The following is a 24408-nucleotide window of genomic DNA, read 5'->3' as shown; positions in this document are numbered from 1 at the left end:
GATGAAGAGATGTTTGTTTTTATTGTAACTCCTCTATTCTACAACTTCAAACAGTGTGCTCATAACTCATAAGTAACACTAGGATTCAATGAGAAGCCAGAGAGAGCTCATGGATCGAAGAAAACATATTTCTCTACAAGTTACAAGTTCAAGAATACAAACACCTAAGCATTTAAGTTCAAGAACAACTCAATATCAAGACTACCATTTCAAGAACTAGCTCAAAAGCTCTTGGTAGTACACGTCAAGATCAAGTTCATCAATATTCAAGATCAAGCTCAAAGGACCTTGAGTCGAAGAACATATTCAATATTCACGATCAAGCTTACAAGCCCTTGAATTTATACTTAAACGTGAATTGGAGGATTCATACATATTGTAAAGCTCATATTTGAAATCAAATAAATACGATTGTTGTTATATATTTTATTCTTGATTATTATTCTCTCAAAACAAATTTTACTGTCTACAAATTATGGCAGTCCTAGTGGGAGAAACTTTACCTCTCATATCAACTATTCAAAAATTATAGAAAATCAAAATTATTTCTAAGAAGATCAACTCCTCATAAACTTCCTCTAATGCTACTAAGCATGTTGACTCTATGTACTCTACTAAAGCAAAGGAGTCCTTAGTTGAAACGACCCTAAAAATGCCCGAAAATGTGCTTCGGAAACACCTATAATTGTAATTTCCATATATCTCAAAATCCGTGCATGATTTCGGAAATTCGACTTCATATTCTTGTTTAGGGGGTCAAATTGAGTGGGAAATGGGTCTAACCCAAATTTTAGAGCAACCGTATCAAAATTCGAAATTTCCAAGTGAAGCCTTTTCGAGGGTCTACTTTGGAGGGTCATATCTCCTAGAAAACAAATTATTTGGGTGGCTAATAATATATCCATGGAAAGCCCTTTGAGTTAGCTATCTAACGCACTTCGTTTCACCTCATTCGGAGTTCGGACGAAAAAATTATGCCCATTTTATGTATGGAAATCCAGAGATGTGTTGATGACAAACTAAGCTTGTGTATATGTTCATTCCATACGTGAGATTGCATTAGAGCCTAATGGGAATTTCCTATATAAAGTGTTGCATGACCAACATCAACCATGTGAGAGGTTTATATCTCACCACCTAGGATGCTTGGGGTGTGACCAACATCAACCATGTGAGAGGTTTATATCTCACCACCTAGGATGCTTGGGGTGTGACCAACATCAACCATGTGAGAGGTTTATATCTCACCACCTAGGATGCTTGGGGTGTGACCAACATCAACCATGTGAGAGGTTTATATCTCACCACCTAGGATGCTTGGGGTGTGACCAACATCAACCATGTGAGAGGTTTATATCTCACCACCTAGGATGCTTGGGGTGTGACCAACATCAACCATGTGAGAGGTTTATATCTCACCACCTAGGATGCTTGGGGTGTGACCAACATCAACCATGTGAGAGGTTTATATCTCACCACCTAGGATGCTTGGGGTGTGACCAACATCAACCATGTGAGAGGTTTATATCTCACCACCTAGGATGCTTGGGGTGTGACCAACATCAACCATGTGAGAGGTTTATATCTCACCACCTAGGATGCTTGGGGTGTGACCAACATCAACCATGTGAGAGGTTTATATCTCACCACCTAGGATGCTTGGGGTGTGACCAACATCAACCATGTGAGAGGTTTATATCTCACCACCTAGGATGCTTGGGGTGTGACCAACATCAACCATGTGAGAGGTTTATATCTCACCACCTAGGATGCTTGGGGTGTGACCAACATCAACCATGTGAGAGGTTTATATCTCACCACCTAGGATGCTTGGGGTGTGACCAACATCAACCATGTGAGGGGTTTATACCTTGCCACCAGGGTGTCCGGGTGTGAACGGCATCCCCCATCCTAAGTTGGGGTTATAGATTGGTTGGATCATGCATACACATATGATATCTACTATTAGTATAGAGTTACTTAAACATGTTTTGACTTCACTTTGATCATGCATCCTCATATTGTTATTCATAATGCCTATGAAACTATTTCTTGTATTTCGATTGTGTCCTTGTTTATTGTTGTGTTGCACCCCGCATACTTAGTACATTCCAAGTACTAACGCATATTTTGCCTACATGATGTCACCATGTAGGGACCGGAGCTACTCTTGATCCTTCTCTCCATTCACGTGGCTAGTACGACGCTTATCCGAGTTTGTTGGTGAGTCCTGAATGATTCGAGGGCTATGTTATGTTTCCTACTCCTATGTTTTGAGACTTTAGCTTGTAATTGTATTTTGACTATGAGGGGAGCCGGTAGAATGTCATGGCCCCGTCCTATCTCTGTATGTAGAGGTGTGCGTTGGACAAGTATTTTGTAAATGAGCTTGACTCTTGTTCTATGATGTCATTTTGAAATGGTTTGCCCTTAGTCCCTATTTCCCGTTAATTAATGTTGAATGTACTTCCGCGACCGATGAAGTGTGATGACAAGTTTGAGAGGCTTGTTTGGGGTTCCTTCGGGTTCCTCATTCGCCATGTCACGTCTAGGCCCTAGGCTTGGGTCGTGACATTAGTGTTACCTTTGGAAGTTTCAAAGCTTTTACGAGGAGTAAGACCAATATGCTGAGACAATAAACACTTAAAGTGTCGTCCACATCAATATTCTATTTTGGGTTGTCAACCCAATAGGAGCAAGGGTCTTCTAGAAATTCTTCACAAGGAAGAAGCAATGTTGCCCAAAAGATCAAGAACACTCTAGCTTCTCCACTTAAGCTCTCCAATTCCAAGAAATCTTCTGCAAATAAGAACTATAATTCATCCAATGAATCCTCTACACATGCATCACATGATATGTACCCTTTGAAGATTGACTTGCAAGATAATCTATGCTACTCCCCAATGTCCCAAGCGATCAAGCAAGCAATTGTAACGGATGTTTCATCCATAGAGGAACAACTTGCAAACTTGGCATAGAAAACTTGGCTTATAACTCTTGATCTTTGATATTTTAGAGGACTATTCTAAGATGATTGGCATGATCATCTTCATTCCTCGAGTAGATCAAGATGTCGTCGATGAATACAATAACAAACATATCCAGATACTGCTTAAAGACTTTGTTCATTAGATCCGTGAATGTTGTAGGAGCGTTTGTCAAACCAAAGGACATAACAAGGAACTCATACTGACCATAACGGGTCCTAAATGTTATTTTTGGGTTGTCACTTTCTCTCACTTTCAACTGATGATAGCCAGATCTGAGGTCTATCTTAGAGAAACAAGTGGCACCCTGAAGTTGGTTGAAAAGGTCATGAATTCTCAGAAGGGGATATTTATTCTTTATGGTGACCTTTTTCAACTGGTAATAATCGATACACATCCTAAGGGAACCATCTTTCTTTCTCACGAATAAGATTGGAGCGCCCCAAAGTGAGACACTAGGTCAGATGAAACCCTTATCAAGAAGATCTCTTAACTACTCTTTTAACTTTTATAACTCAGCTGGAGACATTCTATATGGCGGAATAGAAATGGGTTGAGTATCAGGAAGGATATCTCTTCCAAAGTCTTTTTCTCTCTTAGGAGGGACTCTGGTAAGATCGTCTGGAAGGACCTCTGGAAACTCACTCACAACTGGAACTGACTAAATAGGTGGTGTCTTAACACCAGAGTCATTAACTCAGACTAAGTAATAAATGCACCCCTTAGAGACTAACTTTCTTGCCTTAAGGTATGAAATAAAATGACCCTTAGGCACTACTGAATGACATCTCCACTCTAAAACTGGCTCATTAGGAAACTGAAACTTGACTACTCGAGTTCTACAATCAATTGAGGCATAACAAGCATGAAGTCAGTCCATACCTAGAATAAAATCAAAATCCACCGTGTCTAGCTCAACTAAGTCACTCATGGTGTCTTTGTGATAAACATAGATAGTACAATCACGATAGGTTTTTTTGAATCCTTATGTAGCCAACATGTGTGGAAACAGTGAAGGGCTTAAGAAGTTGTGCGGGGGAAATACCAAACTTCATGGCCACATAAGGAGTCACAAAATATAAACTCACACCCGAGTCAAGTAAGACATACAAATCAATAGAAAATACTTTAAGCATACTGATGAGTCCGAGATTTGGACTCATTTATGGCCTTATTTGTATAGGTTTAGTATCCTCAAATGCTCATTTTGTGCCAATAACTGATGTAAAGTCCTTGATTTTTAGGATTATGAATTAAGGAACAAAGCATGGACACTAAGTTGCAAAAGTAACAAAGCGAGCTGAAAGAAGGAAGAAAAGAGAGCCCGGTGATTGCCAAGTCTATTTGGCGACTCGCCAAGTCTATTTGGCGACTCGCCAAGTCTATTTGGCGACTCGCCAAGTCGCCTCAATGACCGCCTAAACTTCCAGTGTGCCAATTCCTGAAGGAGAAAATTAAGTTCGCAAGATAAAGGAGCAGTCGGCGGATCGCCGAATGGTTCCGTGATGCAGTGTTAGATCGCCCAACGTTACAGACCTAGAGAATGCTGAAGGCCAAGGTAAAAAGGCGATGGAATTGACCAAAGGGCGGATCGCCGAGTTGATTGGCGAGCCCGACTTACTGCACCGAATGGCTCTTCGCAGCATATTTTTGGAGACTATAAAAACGTTTTTGAACATTTTAGTTGAGAATATATCAAGCTTTTTATCATTATCAAGTACTCCATTCGTCCCATTTTATGTGGCACCCTTTCCTTTTTAGTCCGTCCCAAAAGGAATGTCACCTTACCATAATTAGAAATAATTTAACTTTAGAATACCCCTTTTACCCTTAATGAAATAATTTTCAACCATACAAATATCTAAGAATTATTTTAGACCACAAATTTAAGAAAGTCTTCCTTTTTTCTTAAGTACCGTGCCATATAAAATGGGATGGAGGGAGTATCTTATGTTTGAATATTGAGTATTATGAACTGAGAGACAAGTTTTCCTTAGCATTGAAGAATTGAAGTTTTCCATTTTTTGAGAAATTGGAAATGGGTCTTTTGGATTCTTCAATTTGGCCCTTTGTAAAGACGAAATTAATTGTACCTAGTTGATGGAAACACAATTTGGTAATAATTTCTAACTTTTAATGATGTCTAGCTAAAACCCCAATTCTTGGGGTGTGATTATGTGATTATGGGTTGATTTAGCTTGCGGGTATTGCTAATTGTTAGTTTAAATGTTGTTTAGAAGTAATTTCAATCACTAATTGTGGTTCAATTTAAAGAATTGTAAGTTGCAAATGCAGTTCTATCTTCGTGTTTTTGGCTTGCTCGAGAGAGAGGGATTTTTAAAAACCAAGATTACTGAATTGATGGTCTATGGCTATTGGGTTGTCATGGGTTCAGCTCGAGAGAGTGAATCCTAAACCCTTTTTCACACATTCAGCTCGAGAGAGTGAATGGACTAAAGCGTAGGTTGTTCTTCTTTTTCATGTTTATTGATGTTCCAGAGAAATCAACTTGATTTGGGGTAAATTGTTCGAGAGAAAATTTACCTCCTCTATAGTCTAGTTTATTCACGGATTTATAGCTATTTTCTAACAGTTGCAATTACCTATTTGTCTATATTTTCCTATAATCGAATCACATCTCAAGAACCCGTTTGTCATCTTCGTATTATTTGTTGTTGTTGTAGCTGATAGTTAAAACCAGAACCCCTTTATTTGACATTCATGTCACCCCCTGATTTCCATTATGTTTTTATTCGATAATGTCTATTCCTATGACTGATTCGAACATGTTTGAACTTACGGATTGAATCTTTAAACACGTACCACTCCCTGTGGGATTCGACCCCAACTCATTTAGTTGGGTTATTATACTAACTAACGATCGTTGACACTTAGAATTGGAAGAAGTGTCCTTGAAACGTTAATCAAAATGGTGTTGCTGCCGGGGAGTGGTGTTGGTTAAGATTCTTTGGTTAAGTTGAATTTTGTTCTTTTCAATCATAGTTGAATCTACTTACTTTTAGTTTTGGTTTGTGTGTTGTTGATTAAAACAGAGGAAATGAGTATCAATGGAAGCAATGGTAGCCAAGTAGGCCACCAAGATGATTTCGGCAATCTCAACGATGTCAATGAGCCGAATGCTAATGACCCTCATCTAATGGGTTGAATTGGTGCCATTCGCTTGCCTCCGACCGAAGGGAATGTTGTGTTCCACATTACAAGCACCATGTTGCAGCTCTTGCAATTGTAGGGGTTGTTTGTTGGATTAGCTCATGAGGATCCCATGAGCACATAAGAAACTTCATTGATGTTTGCGGGCCGTTCTCCTTCAAGAACATTTCCTAAGAGTCATTTCGGTTGAGGTTATTCCCATTTTCTTTAATGGGAGAAGCATGTAAGTGGTTGGCTGAATTGCCAAGAGAATCAATCACTTCGTGGGAAGGGCTTGTCACCACATTTCAAGTGCGATTTTTCCCTCCTTCAAAGATAAGGACACTTTGGGACAGCATCCAAAGCTTCAAGCATTTGGAGGGTGAGCGACTTGGCTACGATTCAATAAGTTGGTGCTACAATGCCCAACTCATGGTTTGCCCGACAACGTTTTGCTGCAGTATTTTTACTGAAGCCTTGATTCGGTGAACAATGGTGTAGCTGACCAACTTTCTCTGGGAGGTTTCATGCAACAACCTTACGTTATAGCAGCCCAGCTTTTAGATGGTATGACCACAATTAATCAGGCTTGGTACACCCGCAAAGATCAGGTCTCCCCTCTAACGTTTAAATTAACCAAGGAGCAGCTGGAGAAAGACAAAGAGAGGGACCAGAACATGGCTAAGATCATGACACAACTTTGACATTTTGTCCAAAAATGTCATGGGAGCTGGTGCTCGAAGTGTCAATGATGTGGGTGTCGGGTGTGTTAATCCTGATGAGGCCAAGTTTGAGGCTTTGAACAACGAAGAGGTGAACTTCCTAGCCAACAAGGAGGTGGTTATTGTTCAAACTACCCGAGGCAGGGTGGTAACCAAGGTTGGAACAAGGATGAAGGTTTGAAGGATCGTGATAGAGAGTGGAGGGATCGTAAGCCCACTTGGAAGGAAAGGGATGGGGAGAAGGACAGGTACGTTCCTCCCCACGAGTGCCAAAAGGTAAAAGATTCTGAGGGTCATCAGTCTGAGGATATACTTTCTCACATTCTCAACAGGGTTGAGGGGTCTGATAAAATTTTGAAGGAAATAAAGGAAGATGTGTTGACCCTTAGCTAGACGGTTACCTCTCATTCTGTCTCTATCAAACAGTTGGAGACCCAGATGGGTCATATTTCGTCTCATTTAAACCCGAGACAACAAGGGGGGTTGCCTAGTGACACTATGGTCAACCCCAAGAATGAAGCTTGAGTGAGGACTTGCTTCGTTCCATTCGAAGACCAAATAAATGACATTTACACATATGAGTAACTTAAGGATCACCCGATCAAATTTTACAGGCAATTAAAGAATAGTTCGGGGCTTAGCTTAGAAATTTTTGGGGTGTTACAAAATGTATTGGAAAACTTGAAAGAAAAGACATCTATTTCATAAGCAATAAAAGAGAAAATCAATTCAAATGAATATAAATGAAATAATTGAAAGGGAGCAATTGATTTGCCTTTTCATCTACCGTGGCTATACAAATCCCATTTTTTCTTTTGGGTATGTATTAATTTTTCTAATTTATCATATTTATAAAATGTATATTTATATTTTTACACTTGAATGTTCTGATATAATATTTGTTTGGAAGACAAAACAATTATTCAATGTTTCATGGGCATTAAAGTTAAAAGAAATAACAATTAAACCACATTAAAAAGATGAAAATGATAAGTTGGAAATCATGTATTTGGTCTAGTTTAATTTTCATTTTTATTTTATTTAAAAATTTAGTAAGAAATTTCTTAATTAAAAACTTTCTGAGGGGCATTTTCGTAATGCAGCTTTGAACTTACAATCTTTCCACTTTTAATAGAAAATGATGATTAGTAATGTATTTTACTTAAGTAAAAAATAAGTGAAGGGCTTTTTGTAATCCAACTTTGACACATGCATTGCACGTGTGGCCCATGTGAACGTTTATAAGCCCATTAGAATGTTTAAAATTTTGTGAAAATATGTGTTTAATAAATAATAACATACATCAATTACAAATAAATCTTCAAAAGTGTAACAAGAAACACCAATGGTAAGTTTTGAACTTTTGTTAGTAGATAAAAAAAAATTAATAAAGTCATACATGACTAATTTGAGCAAAAATAAAAATACAGGCTTACAACAATAAGAAATTTAAAAGAATTAAACTAAAGAAGTCCAATATAGAGTAAGTACAAAAACTAAATGGGAAAAAGCATAAATTCCCCCTGAACTTGTCTGAAAAGTCAGTTACACGCTTATACTATCACGGTGACCTATTACACACATTTACTACTCAAAAGTGAATTTATTACAACCTTGAGATGTGTAACACCACTCTCACATTATATGGTATATTACACTCGCTGCCACATAAGTGCTACGTTAGCGCCATGTCATAAATTATAATATTTTTTTCTTTTCTTTTTTAATTAACTTTTCTTTGTTAACTATATTTTACACTAATTAATCCCTAATCAATTATTTTAATTCTCTAATAATTATATCTTCTTCATCACTAATCTCACTCTTATTCAATTCTCATTTCATCTGAAAATCATATTCGGCTTCACCTTCACTATTAATTTTGTTCTTCACCACCACTATATCACCTTCAATTCTTCTTCTTCTTTGTCACCCAACACCAAATATCACCATTATCAATATCAATTTTTTCTTCTTCACCACCTTCAATTATCTCTTTTAATTTTTACCACCTGTCACCCATCACCACCAAATCCATAAAACTGATATCACCACCAAACCCAAAAATTGATCAACAACTAAAATTTCTATAACAGAGTCAAAAAAATGAAAAAGATAGAAACAATCAACCGAAACGTTTCTAGATAAAATACAATTATTCACTAACAAATCTATGGAAAATAACCTAATTACGAATCAAAAAAATTGTGCTTGAAGATTGTGATAAAAAAAATAAAGAAGTGTGATGAAAATAAATAATGAAGAAGAAGAGGGAAATGGTTGGGTGTGAAGAAGAAGAAGAAGAAGAAGTATGGGGGGTTGAAAAAGAAGATTCTAACTTTTTTTTACTTTAATTTCAAATTGACGCGCCTATTTTTATTTTTATTTTCCAAGTCAATTTTAGGGGGTAAGAAAATTCACTTTTGAATAGTATAGGTGTGTAATAGGTCAATATGATAGTTTAAGCATGTATCTGACTTTTTGGGACAAGTTCAAGGGGAAATTTATGCCTTTTTCCAAAAATAAATACAACATACACATCCTTCTTAATACATAAATCATAATTTCTTGAGCTCTTGTTGACGCCTTCTTCCATAACCAAATAAAATTCAAGAGCTTTTTTATCGAGTTAAACTAAAACATGAATCAAATATTACAATGATGATATTAGCGCTTCACTACTTTAAATATTATGGAATAAACAAGATAATCTTGGGTAGGTGTCAGATGAAACAAAAAAAGTGAATTTATACAGATAAAGATGGAAGAACACCAAAAAAGATATCATAAAGTTTCATAATAAATATTTGGAGGTTATGAATATGAAAAACATGAGGGTTATGAATTTAAGAATAACAACTAAATAGGTAATTAGATATGAATTATGTAGGTAAATATTTAAAGAAAATTAAATAATAATAATAATAATTATTATTATTATTATTATTATTATTATTATTATTATTATTATAATAACAACAACAACAACAAATGCAGGAGAAAGAAAGATAAAGCATGCAAACGATATTTGTTGTTTCAATTTGTCACGATCCAAAAATACACGTGATGACACTTGTCTATTCTAAGCAAGAAAAGTCTGCCTCAACCCAACGAAATGAAAGAAATTCGAAAAGTAAAGGAAGAACAATATAAAAGGGGAAAATTGATTCATTCTATTATAATCCCAAAACCTAGTTGTCACACCCCGAGGCTACCCCTTATACGTAACATGGGACTTAGGCTCACGAATGATCCCAAGATAACCCTGAGTTTGACATATATCAAGCATACTAAAAATGACTAAGTAAAACATGTACTATGCAAAAGAAAAATAACAGTGAATAACTTAAATGGAGAAAACCCCAAATAGTCTGAATATAAGTGAAATAAACTAAGAGTTTAATGTTGACTGACCCAACACTTAACAACTCGAGTTGAATCTATTACTATGTCTGAAAAGCCTCTAACTGAGTTGAGTTGCTGGGACATGCCCCCTACATAGACTGAAAACTGAATATAAAGACTAAAATGGAAAGCATGTCTATTGTCCTCGAAGTATGAGGACTCACCACTAAAGTTGTTGAAGTCGGGCCAAAATTGATCTAAGCGTGATCTGGATGCTAAGTGTTTGAACCTACATCATGAAACGATGTAGCGTAAAGTATGCGTCAATACTTGAAATGTACTGAGCATGCAGAATATAGATACTAAGCTAAATAAAAGATATATAAGTTGAACAATACATAACTGAGCAATGATGTAATTTAAGCAAAGATATAGATACTGAAGTATAACAGAAAAACTAAACTGAATGCACTGACCAAGTACTAATCATGAAGATAACATGTTGAACTGATTACTGAAGTAAATGTTGAAAACCTGGTCAATACACTAAGAGTCTGACTGTGGGAGCTACTATTTAACCGACATAAACCACGTGAGCTAAACGTGGAGTCCGATGTATATGCCCCATCGGGAGGACCTAATATACCTTACCAGGGGTATAAAGGTATGAATGTGGCGTGATCACTGATGCTGATGCCCAACAGAGGGGACTTATAATCCTACGCAGGGACGTAGTTCTGGGACTATGAGGGTACGTTGAATCCTAGTCCAACTCGGTGCGAAGTCTACTCCCAACTGAATACATGTGAAGCTAAGATGTGTTACATACTGAATAGCTCAAAATACTGACATACTAACTGAGAATGCAATATTTATATACTGAGAATGTGACATTTGAAATCTGGAGCATGATTTTCTGTTTAACTAACCTAGCAAGTATTATTCATGAACTAAGAGAATTTACACAAACTAGGGTTCTGAGTTTTACACAAGGAATTAAGCAACGTTTCCAAGAAAACATGTTATTTAGACGATGGATACTATAGCAGCTGAAATCACCACAATTCCCAAGATTATACAAACCCTAGGTCTAAACAAGTTATGTGGAATCAAGGAACTGACTGAATTATAGGGACCTAGTGGATGAAAGGAACTCCCTAGTGAAATTTTACATACTTCGTGACGAAATCTAAGGATAAATCCTTTGGATTTCGGGGCTGGACTTTGAAGAACATTGTTGCTTGTTCTTGAAAGAAACTAGCGCCTATTTCTCTTCTTTTCGTTCTAACTTGGATGATTTTTTGGATAATGAGGGTTCTGGGTATGTCTGACTAGATTATTAGGCTTAGATTGAGTAAAACGACGTAGTTTAGGCATCAAACGACGTAGTTGAAGTGCATAATGCATGGGGGAAAGACCAAAATGACCCTGACTTCAAACTGATAAAGTGTCATCTAATACGGGACTGACGGACCGTCGTTTGAACTATTGCCTATCAACTGGGTCGTGGTTTGTGCTCTGCTCGACATGGCTTCACTAAAACGAGCATAACTTTTTACTAGATTTTAGCAAACTCAGTGGCGTTGGAAAGAGGATTCAATTTTCTTTCATTTGATAGTTCATAGGCCACCTAAATAATTTTTTGCTAAAAGATATGACCGTTTGAAGTTAACCCAAAAGCCATTTTTCTCTAAATAGTTGTTGACCCTTACCTACGGTCTGTAGGTCCAACCACGGTCCGTACTGGTCGGTCGTGGGTGGGATCAGGGACCACCAAAACATGGACCCCAACAACGGGACCCCACCTACGGATGGTGGGTCCATCGACGGACCGTGGACCACGGTCGTAGGTCTCATTTTTCGATCCTGAAATTCCTCTAAGTCTGGGACTCACTTATGAGACCTACGTACGGCTCGTCCGATGAATGAAGAACCATCCTGGTGAACCGTCTCTAAGTATTGGAACCTTGACTCTTACGGGAACTTGAACTGGCCAACCACGGCCCCACCTATGGTCCATGGGTGGTTCCTTGGTACTGGCACCAATTTTCTGAAAAACTAGGATTTTCTCCCTTATGAGATCCGAGGTGTTACACGTGTACAAGCCACTAATACATAAAGTGCCAAATTTAAAGATAATTACAAGTCTCGATGTTTTTGTTTCTCAAAAAGAATAAACCATGAAATAATGAACAAGAGGGTCCGCCGTGATGAAAAATAGCTACCTCTCAAAGTCCTATAACAAGTCTCAAAATAGGAGAAGAAGAAGAAGAGAAATCATACAGTACTAGGCTCGGAACCTACACAAGTGTAGAAGCAAGGAGTTAGTACCAACCAACACAGTACTCAGCAAGCAACTTAATAAACAAGGCAAACTAGCTAGAAATCGAATATTCCTTACATCCCTAACTAAACCTCCTCAAACAACAACCTGCATAGAAATCAACCCAATCTAACAATTTCACAATACACAGTTTACAAGGCTTAACCACACATATCAATAGTCACAGTTCAACAACCAACACGTATCAAGTATGACTATCACAAGTAACAAGTAGATCAAGTAAAAGTAACTAGTAGATCAATCACAAGTATAAGAGTGCATCATATCACAATAGTCAACTATTTTCGGAACCATTTTCCTTCAGCACAATTCCACTAGCAGGAACCATTTCCCATCGGCTTTATATCACATCACTAGTCTGAACCATTTCCCTTCGACTTTTTATCATATCACTAGCCGAAATCATTCTCTTCGGCTTTATATCATTTCATTAGCCGGAACTATTTCTCTTCGGCTTTATATCATATCATTATCCGGAACCATTTCCCTTCGGCTTGATATCATATCACTAGATGGAATAATTTTCCTTCGGCTTTATTTCGCATGTCTCATCACGGTGTACAACAATTAGTGTAAATAATTAATTTACACGGTAATGAAGAGACAACAACTTAAGCAATTCAAGTCCACATTCATGTCATTAAAGCATTTTATAAATCAACCAAATAGAGTCCATAACAAGGCAATTCAAAAAGCATTATAATCAACATGTTGCCTTATAATTAATACCTTTTTTTATTCATTACGATTAATCAAGTAGAACAATGAACCATTCACCTCATGCTCATTACTCTCCAACACACACAATGAATGGAAATGCACAATTCTACTAGATTTACAAGGCTTAGAAGATCACTTGCCTTAATTCAATCAAATAGTCAATCCAAGACTTGAGTCTTCCCTTTCCGAATAATGTCCAAAGTCACGCAATCTATTTCTATCAAGTAATCATAATAAGATTTTGGATATAATAAACACATACCATATACTTTGAAAAAGGGTCAATCAACTCAAAAACTTAATTAAGAAGTTTGAGTTTGAAAATCTTTACTTAGAAATATTACCCAATGCATTTGAAACTCATTAGTGAAAAACATTTCAAAAAAAAAATTAAAATCAGTTCACAATCACCATTTCAGTTTAGAACTCAAGTTCTTGAAGAACCATAGTATTCGCCAATCAAAACCCCAAGTTTTGATGTTCTAATCCATAAATAATCAAAGGGAATTGAAGTTTTAGGGTCACAAAAGCTTACTCAAATGACATAGCACAAGAATTTCTTCAAAATCACCTCCAAGATTTTGCAAAGCTCAAAATGAGAAGAATAGCTAGAACCCGGAAAATGGCAGGTCTAAAACCCAGTCTGATGTCGTAAAAGAGAACTCTGGTTTGCAAAAGTGAACCCAGATAAAATCCAGCCTTCGCGATCGCGAACAGACCTTCCTAAAGCAAAGGTCGCAATCACGGAGGTCAATATGATTGACCTCTCGCGAACGCGATCAATGCTTCGCTAAAGCGGGTCGTCCATTGCTAAAGCAAAGCACACAAACACCAAAAATAACAGCCAACTCTCAAATCATCGAAAGGACCCTTAAGATTCGTTCGGAACCCTGTAGACACAAACCATATATGCAATATGACTATACTCAACGTTCCAGGCTCAATGAAACCATCGAAAAATAAATCTGAGGTTTCCTTGACTCGACATCTGTAAAAGTCAGAAGAAAGGAACGTAACTCCTAAAAAGTCTAAATCAAGCTCATGACCTCTGAAAATTCAACCAAGACATCACTTAGGCCTAAATCATCCCCCAAATCCATAGAAGATATACTAAATTAGGTATTTTAAGAGGAAGAAGAACAAAAAACTTAGAAATACATAGTTTAAAAATAGGGAAAAAGGACAAATATACCCTCGAACTATCGTAAATGGTATGCAGATACCCTCCATCATACTTTTGTGACATTAGTGCCCCTGTCATCCAAAAACTAGAGCACATATGCCCTTCACTATAATGGAAGATTAAATAGGGACATGTGGCGCAATCTTATCTGTCGATCCGATATTTAATAAATGTCGGGTCGGTGGATAAGATTATGATAGTTTAGGGGTATATTTGTCCTTTTATGAAGAGACCCTTCTATTTATAACCAACAGATGATAGTATGAATATGTATTAACTGTCTTATCAAAAAAGTCACAACCCTTCGAAATTGTCACTACTCATCGAAAAAGTCACAATTCTTTTGAAAAATTGCAACCATTAGGAAAAGTCACAACCATTAAATAAGAAAAAGTATCTGCTTTTAATATTATTTAATATAAAAATATATATATCCACTAAATTGTATATTTTAAGTTGAGATTCTTCCGAAAAGAGATGATTAATCATTTGCTTCTCACGTTCTGTGAATAGCCGGGACATTGAGGAATATCCAGAAAGGCATTTCGGGAATCGGCCTGATTCTATCTCTTTTCGTTTGGTTTGAAGAAAGGAAGGATCCCAAAGAATCGATCTTTCTTTTCGTTGTGGAATCAAACAATAATTTAATAATCAAGTTAGGAAATGTATACGTAGTATAGAAGATATATATTTATTTAGACCGAGTATACGCCAAGGCAGAACTAAACGAATTATCAGGATTACCTAAGCAATTAGTTGATTCGATAAAAAATTATGCCCAAGGCGAAGGAGTCTATTGCAGATTCTTTAGCATTTCTATGGAATGCAAAGATGAACAAGTGTATTATCCTATGATAAACTACATCACTATAGAAAACGCAATTAGTTACAGATACCGTGAATAAGCCATAAAAAGTCTGTGAAGTTGCACATTTAGAATTTTACAATATCAATAATGTAGAAATTAGTTATAGTAAATTTATATATTATTTTATGCAGGAATTAATTATTCATATATTAGTTATTCCACCTTTGATCTTGCATAAAATAATACAATGTCTTGTAACTTATACATGTAATAGTTATGTAGATTTCTAAATTGTCAATCAAACATTGTATTAATTTTATACATAAATAACTTATTTCCTATCTACCTAGCAGGCATGGTATAAGTTATACAAAAATTAATACATGAATAACTTGTTTTTTATCCAACTACCAATCGAGCCCTTAGCTTGAATGCTCTGAAAAAATCTGGCTTGCAAAAACTTGGGCACCGTATCTGTGTAGGTTCATTTATCACTATTGTCCCTTTCTCTTTTCATGGGATCAGAAGTCACAACGGGAAGATTTCTCCGGTACTGAGTAGATGTCAACCTTCTCTCAAGAGGAGTTTTCCGCTTACTCACCACAAATCTGTTAACTCCCTTGCGCATTGGCATAATAGATGGGAAGTCTTCATCTGGGATTTGACTCAATTCAGATATGTCTTTTATCTGAGCAACACGCTGGAACCACCTCTCAGCTTTGGCTTCTTCAGACATGTCTAACGGATCTGTTTCCTTCACAGCAGACCCCTCCAAACTCTTTCCTGTCCATCCATTTCTGACGTTCTGGTTTCTAGGCAGCTTGGTTGAACCTACTCCCAAAGTCTCGGCTGGGGATACATCCTCATTCACGGAGTTTCTTCTGTCTTTACTATCAGTGTTGCAAGCATCTAAAGCAAGAGAGGCTTCAACTGAATTTCCAACACAAGGGACCCCCTCATCCCTGGAGAAATTTGGACTTGCAAACCTTGAATTCGTAAATTGATCAACAGGAGTCTGTGCAGTGATAGTATCTCTGAACAAAAACCCAGGATCATCTGACTGTTGATGTGTCTTCTCTACATCTTCCTTCTCACAATAGGTTTTGGAAAGAGGATTCATGGGTGATCCCTTGTGATCTGAGTTGCTGAATGTAGATGAAGTTCCAACCCTAGACAGAGAGGACGAATCTGTGATATGTTCCTGTTGTGTGTCCATTTTCGCAAAGTAGCCTGGAGGGAAGGGAACAAATGGGACAAAGCTACTGTTGTTTGCTTGCTCCATGGCCACTTGTCTTTTGTACATTGGAGAAGTCAAAGACCGGTCTTTCTTCTTGCTAACTACAAATCTATTTTCTCCTTTACGCATTGGCATAATCTCTGGGAAGTCATCATCGGAGATGGAACTTGGTAAGTCTTTGACATCATGCAGCTCCGCGATTTTCTTGAACCAACTTTCTGACTTCTCAGCTTGTTCTCTCTCTTTATCCTCACTGAGTGGGTCATTTGACTGCAACTTCTCCATGGACTTCCCAAAGTCATTTCCAAGACTTGCTGAACATGTTTGGTGACTAACCTCAGGAGTGTGAGAGACACCAACTTCTTCCTTTACTTTCTCATCCATCACTGAAGTTGGATTATTTTTCTGAAACATGCCTTTTGGTAATGGCACAAAAGGAACATAGTTAGAACCTCTTCCACTATGGTGAATGGCTGACTCACTATTTTTGTCTGCAGCAATGCCCTTATGACTTTTTCCAGACATTTGATCAATATTCTGCTTCATTGATGTGTCAAGGATACTATGTGCACCACCAGTCAAAGTGTTACCTTCTGGGATACCATTGTAACCAAAGTTTCTTTCGTATCGAGTGTTGGCCAACCTCCTTTCCAAGGGTGTTTTCCTTGTGCTCACAACAAACTTATTTTCTCCTTTCCTTGGCGGCATTATTTCAGGAAAGTCTTCGTCAGCTGCTGCACTATCCATATCAGAGGCATTGTTCATCTGAGAAATCTTAGAAAACCACCGCTGTGCCTTCTCCTCATTCTCAGCCAACTTAAGATCAATTCCATTTGGATACGCAGAGTTCCCATTGTACCCATCCTCTGCACTGGAGTGGGTAGTTCTAGGTGAAGCCCCAGCTGGTCGTCCGAAGTCGCATCTCAGGCAGACAACATTTCTCCCATAATTGAAGAAATAACATCTGTGATATCAACGTTATAATAAAAAAACATGTCCTACATGATAATGATTTGCATAGAACTAATGACTGAAATACATAAACAAGAGACTTATTAGTGCTTACTGAGGGCATTCCCACTCCCTGCCTGTCAGCTGTCTCCTTGGTCTAGGTTCCTCACATTCAAGGCATTTGTTGTTTCTTGCAAAGTTCATGAAATTGCACCTGTTCAATATTCATGCAGACTTGGACCGTTAAAGATCATCAAAGTACAAGAACCAACAAATTAACAAGCTTAAGAATAAGGGAAGGAGAAGGACAGAAATAATTTTACTTTGGGGTCAGTCCACACATTCCCTTATTTGGTAGAGCTAGAGCTAGAAGTATATGAAAGAAATAGCTTGAAAGACAACAAAAGTGTGTTAGAGTGGGTAAAAAATCCCACATTGTTTGGGGAATGGACTGGTGGTCTCATTATATGGACTTGGGAAATCCTCTCCTCATGAGCTAACTTTTGGGATTGAGTTAGGCTCAGGTGTCATATCTTTACATGGTACTGGCTCCACCCCCGTTTGGGCTCTCAACCCACGCTCCAATTGGGCCTGGGCGTGAAGAGAGAGTTAGAGTGGGTAAAAAGTCCCACATTGGTTGGGGAATGGACTGGTGGTCTCCTTCCATAGACTTGGGCAATCCTCCCCTCATGAGCTAGCTTTTGGGGTTGAGTTAGGCCCAGGTGTCATATCTTTACAAAGTGGAAAGTAATATTCAACTTTCTGTCTAAGCTCAGAAGGACTGAAAATGTTGATCCGAAGTGGTTGCATACCAAATTCCATTTCAACCATAATATTTATGCCAAAGAACAACAGCAGCACCCTATCCCTCTCTTATCTCCAAATTCTAGACAGGACTAGGTAAGGTACTACAGTATCCACACATCCATAAGATTACTTGCCACAGTAACCTAAATCAGCAGATTTCTAGAATAGATTCTACATATTCAAGTCTTTACTCATGGAAAACAAGACGTTTAATACAGTATAAAAGGTGAGGAATAAATAACAAAAAGGAGACATAAATTATATACTATATATTAGTCTTATGATTATTTCAAGCACATTGGGAACCTTTTATGCATGAATATTAATAGGAGAATATATTGCTTTTTGATATCCTAATGGAATTCATCAAAAAAAATGGACCACTAAAAATGGGATTTCCCTTCTTAACTCGGTGGATAATGGACCCGCCCCTCTACCCTTCTCCACTTAAATACTGGGCTTCGCTTTGCATGGTGTGGGGCTTGAACATGCAACCTAAGCCACAAATCCTCCACCTTTTGCCACTCGAGCTAGGCCTTCGGGGCTTGGTCCAAAGGACGGGTCACAGACGAATTTCTCGGTTATAAAAAAAATATGGGATTTCTCTCATATCCTCAAGATATATCTTTTATGCATGAATATCTTTAATGTATGAATATTAATAGGAGAGTTAAATGTTTTTTCATGTCCTAATGGAATTCACCAAAGAAAATGAAGGGTCACTATAAGTGGGATTGCCCTTGTCTCCTAAAAAGAATATGGGGCCACAAAGCTGAAATAGTAACAGACTACAAACCAATAAAAATTTTAGAAACAAGAAAGGCCAGAACAAGACAATTGTACATACTTTTGGCATATCCAGTCGCCTCTCTTCATTACAATATTTTGTCTAATAGGCCTTGATGTTTGTCCATATCTACCTGAAAAATCATATTGCTCTGCAGGAGGCAGGTTCACTGCTGGAGCTCCGCAGCTCACTTCAACCAACTCACGCAAAAGATTCCGGCAAGATGATTCTATAAGTTCCCTGCTATAGAGGGAGTTTTTTTCTGAAGAAACAGTGGGTTTACTCGCGTAACTTAATATGTATTTCATGAGATCAACTGTGTTAGCGTTGTCATGATCCAGCACCTGATATTTGAATCAAGATAAAGTTTCAAAAAGACAATAAACAACCAAAAAGTATGAGGAAAAACAATGTTCAGCAACACTATATCAGATGTGTACTTAAAGGTACAGTTATTTCAGTAACTCAAAAAAAAATGAACAGAGAAAAATTGTTGATGCAAGCTCAATATAGTATTTCCTTCAGTTTTCTCCAAGGAGTCAAGGAATAGTCAAGAGGTGTAAGAAGCAAATTACAAGACACAGGATAGCTAGAGATTACTTTGGCCAGATGTATTACTTCCTAGAGGATTAATTCAAAGGAAGAAAATTAAACAACGCAATTGCATCATAAGACACCTATTTTTAAGTTTAACTACCTAAAGTTCTTCAATGTAAAAAACAAAAACAACTTGGAAGTCATACCTAGAAGTTCCATCTTAAAGAAGGAAACCACTCGGCACTGAAATATCACACAAACCCTTCGACAGATTACAAACTTTGTTTTAAATATCACAAAGCATTAAAGTTCATAGCGAAACTGGAGGGTTTCCTGCAAGTGTTCCTGCAGGGGATTCATCAGTGATAGAGAGGAGATTGTCAAATTTTATCAGAATCTGTATATAGAATTAGAGATATGGAGATTTCCATTCAACCATTGATCAGGTGTTGTTATCAGTGAAGAAGACAATTTAATACTACAATGTCAGTTCAGTGAGGCTGAGATTAAAGAATGTGTCATGGCATCTGCGCGGGACTAGGCACCTGGACCGGATGGATTCACCATGGAATTTTTCACCAATTGCTGGGAGATAGTAAGCAAAGAAGTAGTGGCAGCAGTTCAGAACTTTTATAATCAGACCATTTTTTGAAAGGAGTTTCAATGCCACATTCTTAGCCTTGATCCCAAAAAAATTGGGGGCCAATAGGTAGCATATATAAAATCAACTCAAAATTGTTGACTGAAAGGCTGAAAAAAGTCGTTTCAAAACTGGTAGATGCACATTAGATGGCATTTATTGAAACTGGTAGATGCACATTAGATGGCATTTATTAAGGGCACGCAGATCATGGATGCTATTGTGATTGCAGTTAACAGGATTGTAAGGCACCAAAAGAAGCATTCCCTAGCCTCAACCAAAGTAAAAATTGGGCATCAACTTAAGTTCTACCAACACTCACAAATAGAATTACCTTACTACATCTAAATAAGCTTAAGTATCAAAAATGTCTCATCAAGTTAAGTAGTTTAGCTTTGAGCTTAGTTAAGGTCATCAAAAGGAAGCTCAACCTTGAATCGATCCAACTTTGCTTAGTTTGCAATCAAAACATAAAATTATTTTAAATAGATATAATGTCCACAAATGTAACTGAACCCTTAAGCTTATTTCCAAATTGATTGGACTAAGTAAATCTTATATTAATCCTTCTTTTAATATGTACAAATCCTTCAAATTAACTTATTTGATGAAGGAACAATTGTAACGACAACAGAATACTATATTATACTGTCAAATAAGAATAGCATGTGCTTACAGTGCTCCCGTCAATACCCAAGAATGCCCTCATTCTTCTTGCCGTCTCCAGAGCACCTTTGAACAAAAATGGTGTCCCATTTGATACAACGGCCTCAATATCCCTCCTTGAAAGCAACCTGCATTGCATGAAACAGATGCACACAAAGATGAAAGTAATGTTTATTTTATCTTACAAATATCTGAAACCTACATTTCAGTGTTTTGTCAAAAGCGAAGTGCTTAGAACAGAATTTATATTTTGGAGAAGTGTTAAATTTTCTTGGCATAGACATTTCAGAAATCAAACATTTACAAATTTCAAGATTTGATCATTAGTAAATTTAGATGAATCAAATAAGTGATATACAAGATATATTCAATCTTCAGCATACATACTCGCATAGAAATGCATGAAATACTTCTAAATAATACCCTCCCATACAAACTTAGTCAAAGGAAAATGTCATATCTACATATATCCTTGATTATTTACTTCCGTATCCCACTCTCTCTGTCCTCACTCCATTTGATTCCTTCTTCCTTGTAATATCTTCATATAGGCCTCTGAATCATTACTTAACAACCAATACTCTTGCTCATGCTGCAAACCAAAATAATCCTATAACCTTTCTTAGTTATGTCATATACTATTTCAGTTCTTACGAAAAGTAACATTGTTGAGAATTCCCAAACAGAGATAGATAAAATTTAAGATATGAAATCAAACCCTATGAAATTTGGGCGCTCCTGTGCAAAATCTAAGCAGAGGGTAGCAGCACGAAGGAAGTCTTGGGACAAGTCCTCGTATGCGACGAAGGAGTCCTCCACTGCAGGAGGTAGCTGGTCATTGCCAGTAAGAAGAGTAATTAAGCTACGCCATTCAGGCCAAGGGTGGGAGGTGAAAGAAGAAGAAGAGTCGAGTGGGGTGTTATTATTGATGGGCTGGGCATGGAATTGTTGTTGAGAGGGTGAAAGAGGGGATATATGGGAGTGACTGTAGACTGTGAAGCGGCGAAAACCGCATGCCAAACGACGAAGGTGGAGGAAAGAGGGGCGTCGTAGGTGATTGAGGAAGGTGGGAAATGGAGTGGCGAGGAGGGAGATGAACCTCGAAGCCATGTTTGGGGTTTTGCTAAACCCTCGCTTAACAGAGACGGGAAATGGCTTCTCGCCTAGGGGATCTACGATAGTTTGGGCGAATACACACCATTCGATGATAAAAATGAGGTAGGGGTGGTCCTCTTTTTGGCCAACCAGTTTAACCACATTTTTATTATATTTATTTATATATTTATATTTTTTTATTTTATTTAGGGAAAAGATCAAAAATATCCTCAATTTTATTTTATTGGTTGACTATGCCCTTACCGTTAAAGTGAAGTTAGTTTTGCTCCTACCGTTACTAATTTCACCATATATATCCCTCATTTGACGAAAAGCCTCAAATCAACTTAATCAACCCGAATCTTAAAAAAACAACCCATTACCCATTTTTAAATCCATGCCTGACCCCTCTAACACTCATTTGCAATTCCTCATTTGCCTATAATTATTGAAAATGATGAACAAAGGGAAAATAGGGGAGGAAGAAGCAATAACTTCAGCCTTTGTTTTCCCATTTTTCTGACCAGCCTCTGCTCTCCAAGCTGCTGTCCAGCCACCAAACAACCACCAAACGACCCCATTTTTTCCGTTTCCATAGCCACCATCACCCACTTTCCGGCCAGCGACCAAACCCACATGAAATCAGCCCACTCCGGCAGAAAACCCGTAAACCACCTCACAACCAGACGCTAACTCCGGTGAACCAGACCACCCTTTACTACCTCTTTTCTCCAGCCAAAATGTCACCAGAAAACACCCAAATCGACCCCACTAGTCGACTTCCCTCAACCCATCTTCCTTCTCCAATCAGAAACTCATTCAGCTTCAAACACACAGAAGAAAACCTGAGATCTGTCCATAATATTTTTCGATGAGCAATTGTTTTGATTTCATTCAAAAGTCGTAATTTGTTTCATATATAAGCATTATTGGATTGAAGAGAAAATTGAAAAGGGGGGAAATGGGTGGATCTTTGATAAGTTCAGACATTTTTGTAATGGTGGGTTCTTTTTACATTGCAACATTTTTTGGCGAAAATCCATCTCTCTAGAGACAATTAAATGAAAGGTGTCAATTAAGTCTTGCTTTGATTTTTGGTGACACTTTGACCAAGAAGCCAGAAAAATGATTAGATATAAATTAGATAAAATAAATGAGTTGAAAAAAAAGGAATACTTAAGCTGATTCCAAGATGTATGATTGAATCAAAGTAATTTGTACTTCATTCAAGCATTGGATCTCCTGTCTCATATCAATTAAGAGGGGTCATGGAAAGAACAGGTTCAAAGTCACGATCAATTCCTTTTTCAAATCCTGATGCAGCTGCACGAGCCCTTCCTGATGTGAATTAGGAAGGATTGGTCGACGAAATATGAACCGAAAACTGAAAGGGTCAAATCCATTTTAAAATGTAATTAAGTAAATCTAGGACCAAATTAACATTTTCAAAACTTTCTAATCTTTTATAAAATACAAAAAAAAACACTTCAGTTTTCAACTTTTATAATTCTATCCAAACCATTTAAAAAAAAGTAAAAGAAAATAGAATTTTCTCTTCTTCTCCCAACGTTCTCTTTTCTCTTCTTCTTCTTCCTTAGAAAATCCAAAAATACGACTATCAAAACAAATATTCTCCCCCATTATCTTATCTTCCTCCTCATCTCCGACCGTGACTATCTCCTCTTTCTAAACTGAAGATTGTGTTCGACTTAAAATGGGCAAGTCATTTTTTGAAAGATTTTACAATTTTCGAACAATACCAAGTTTTTTTCTTGGGTTAATGAACAATAAATCGTTCTATAGATGTGAAAATTGAATAATGGTGTAATGGTACGTATTATTTATTGTTTTTGAAAGAAAATCAACAAATCCAAAAAAGCCCTAATTTTGAGGAAATGTATATGTATTGTTAACATTCAGTGAAAATTCATTTTTTGTTACTTTTGTTGTTCTTTTTGTAATCATTTTGTTCATATGATTTTAGAAATATAGTCTTGTTCAGTTATCCAACATATATTTCATTTGTTGAATGATGTACATTTTAGTGATATGTTGGTATCTATTCCAACAGAGTTGTCATATGTTGGAACATATCACCTATGTGTTAGGGCAACAAAATGGTCATATGTAGTAACAGAAGATTAATCTGTGGCACATGAAGATTCATTTGTGGCCACAGAAGATTCATTCGTGGCAACAGAAGGTACATATGTGGCAACATAATATTCATTTGCCCCGACCGATACCACCATTCATTACCGTGAACCAACCCCTCTTCAGTATAGGCAGGTCTTTCTTTAGAACAGATTCATTCCAGAACAGAAAACCAAATTGAGAATCAGAATCGCGCTTGGACCCTATCGCTAGAACGAACAACACACCAGCGATCAACATAAGTGTCACGACCCAAGCCTAGGGCCTAGACGTGA

At 37.3% G+C, this 24408-nt stretch overlaps 1 protein-coding gene across 1 annotated transcript; it reads right to left on the bottom strand.

Annotated features, from left to right (window-relative positions):
- Positions 1 to 15514: 15514 nt before the first annotated feature.
- On the bottom strand, positions 15515 to 22113 carry LOC102587958 (zinc finger protein VAR3, chloroplastic). The gene is made up of 5 exons (XM_006337924.2): positions 21603 to 22113; positions 20895 to 21012; positions 19102 to 19385; positions 17563 to 17661; positions 15515 to 17460 (listed from the first exon to the last, which is right to left on the bottom strand). Exons 1-5 carry the CDS (start codon positions 21992 to 21994, stop codon positions 15744 to 15746), a joined length of 2610 nt encoding a protein of 869 aa, XP_006337986.1. The 5' UTR covers positions 21995 to 22113; the 3' UTR covers positions 15515 to 15743.
- Positions 22114 to 24408: the final 2295 nt, after the last annotated feature.

Source organism: Solanum tuberosum, unplaced genomic scaffold (assembly GCF_000226075.1).
Source record: "Solanum tuberosum cultivar DM 1-3 516 R44 unplaced genomic scaffold, SolTub_3.0 scf00001, whole genome shotgun sequence".
In the NCBI taxonomy this organism is placed as follows: domain Eukaryota; kingdom Viridiplantae; phylum Streptophyta; class Magnoliopsida; order Solanales; family Solanaceae; genus Solanum; species Solanum tuberosum.
Note: the sequence above shows the minus strand (reverse complement) of the source record. Positions and strands in the feature narration are given on the sequence as shown.

Excerpts from the sequence above, each read along its gene's own strand:
- LOC102587958 (XM_006337924.2), bottom strand. The coding sequence starts at position 21,994 with ATGGCTTCGAGGTTCATCTCCCTCCTCGCCACTCCATTTCCCACCTTC. Across the intron at positions 19,386-20,894 it reads TGGGTATTGACGGGAGCACT|GTGCTGGATCATGACAACGC; the intron begins GTAAGCACATGC and ends TTCAAATATCAG. Across the intron at positions 17,461-17,562 it reads AGGGAGTGGGAATGCCCTCA|ATGTTATTTCTTCAATTATG; the intron begins GTAAGCACTAAT and ends TTGATATCACAG.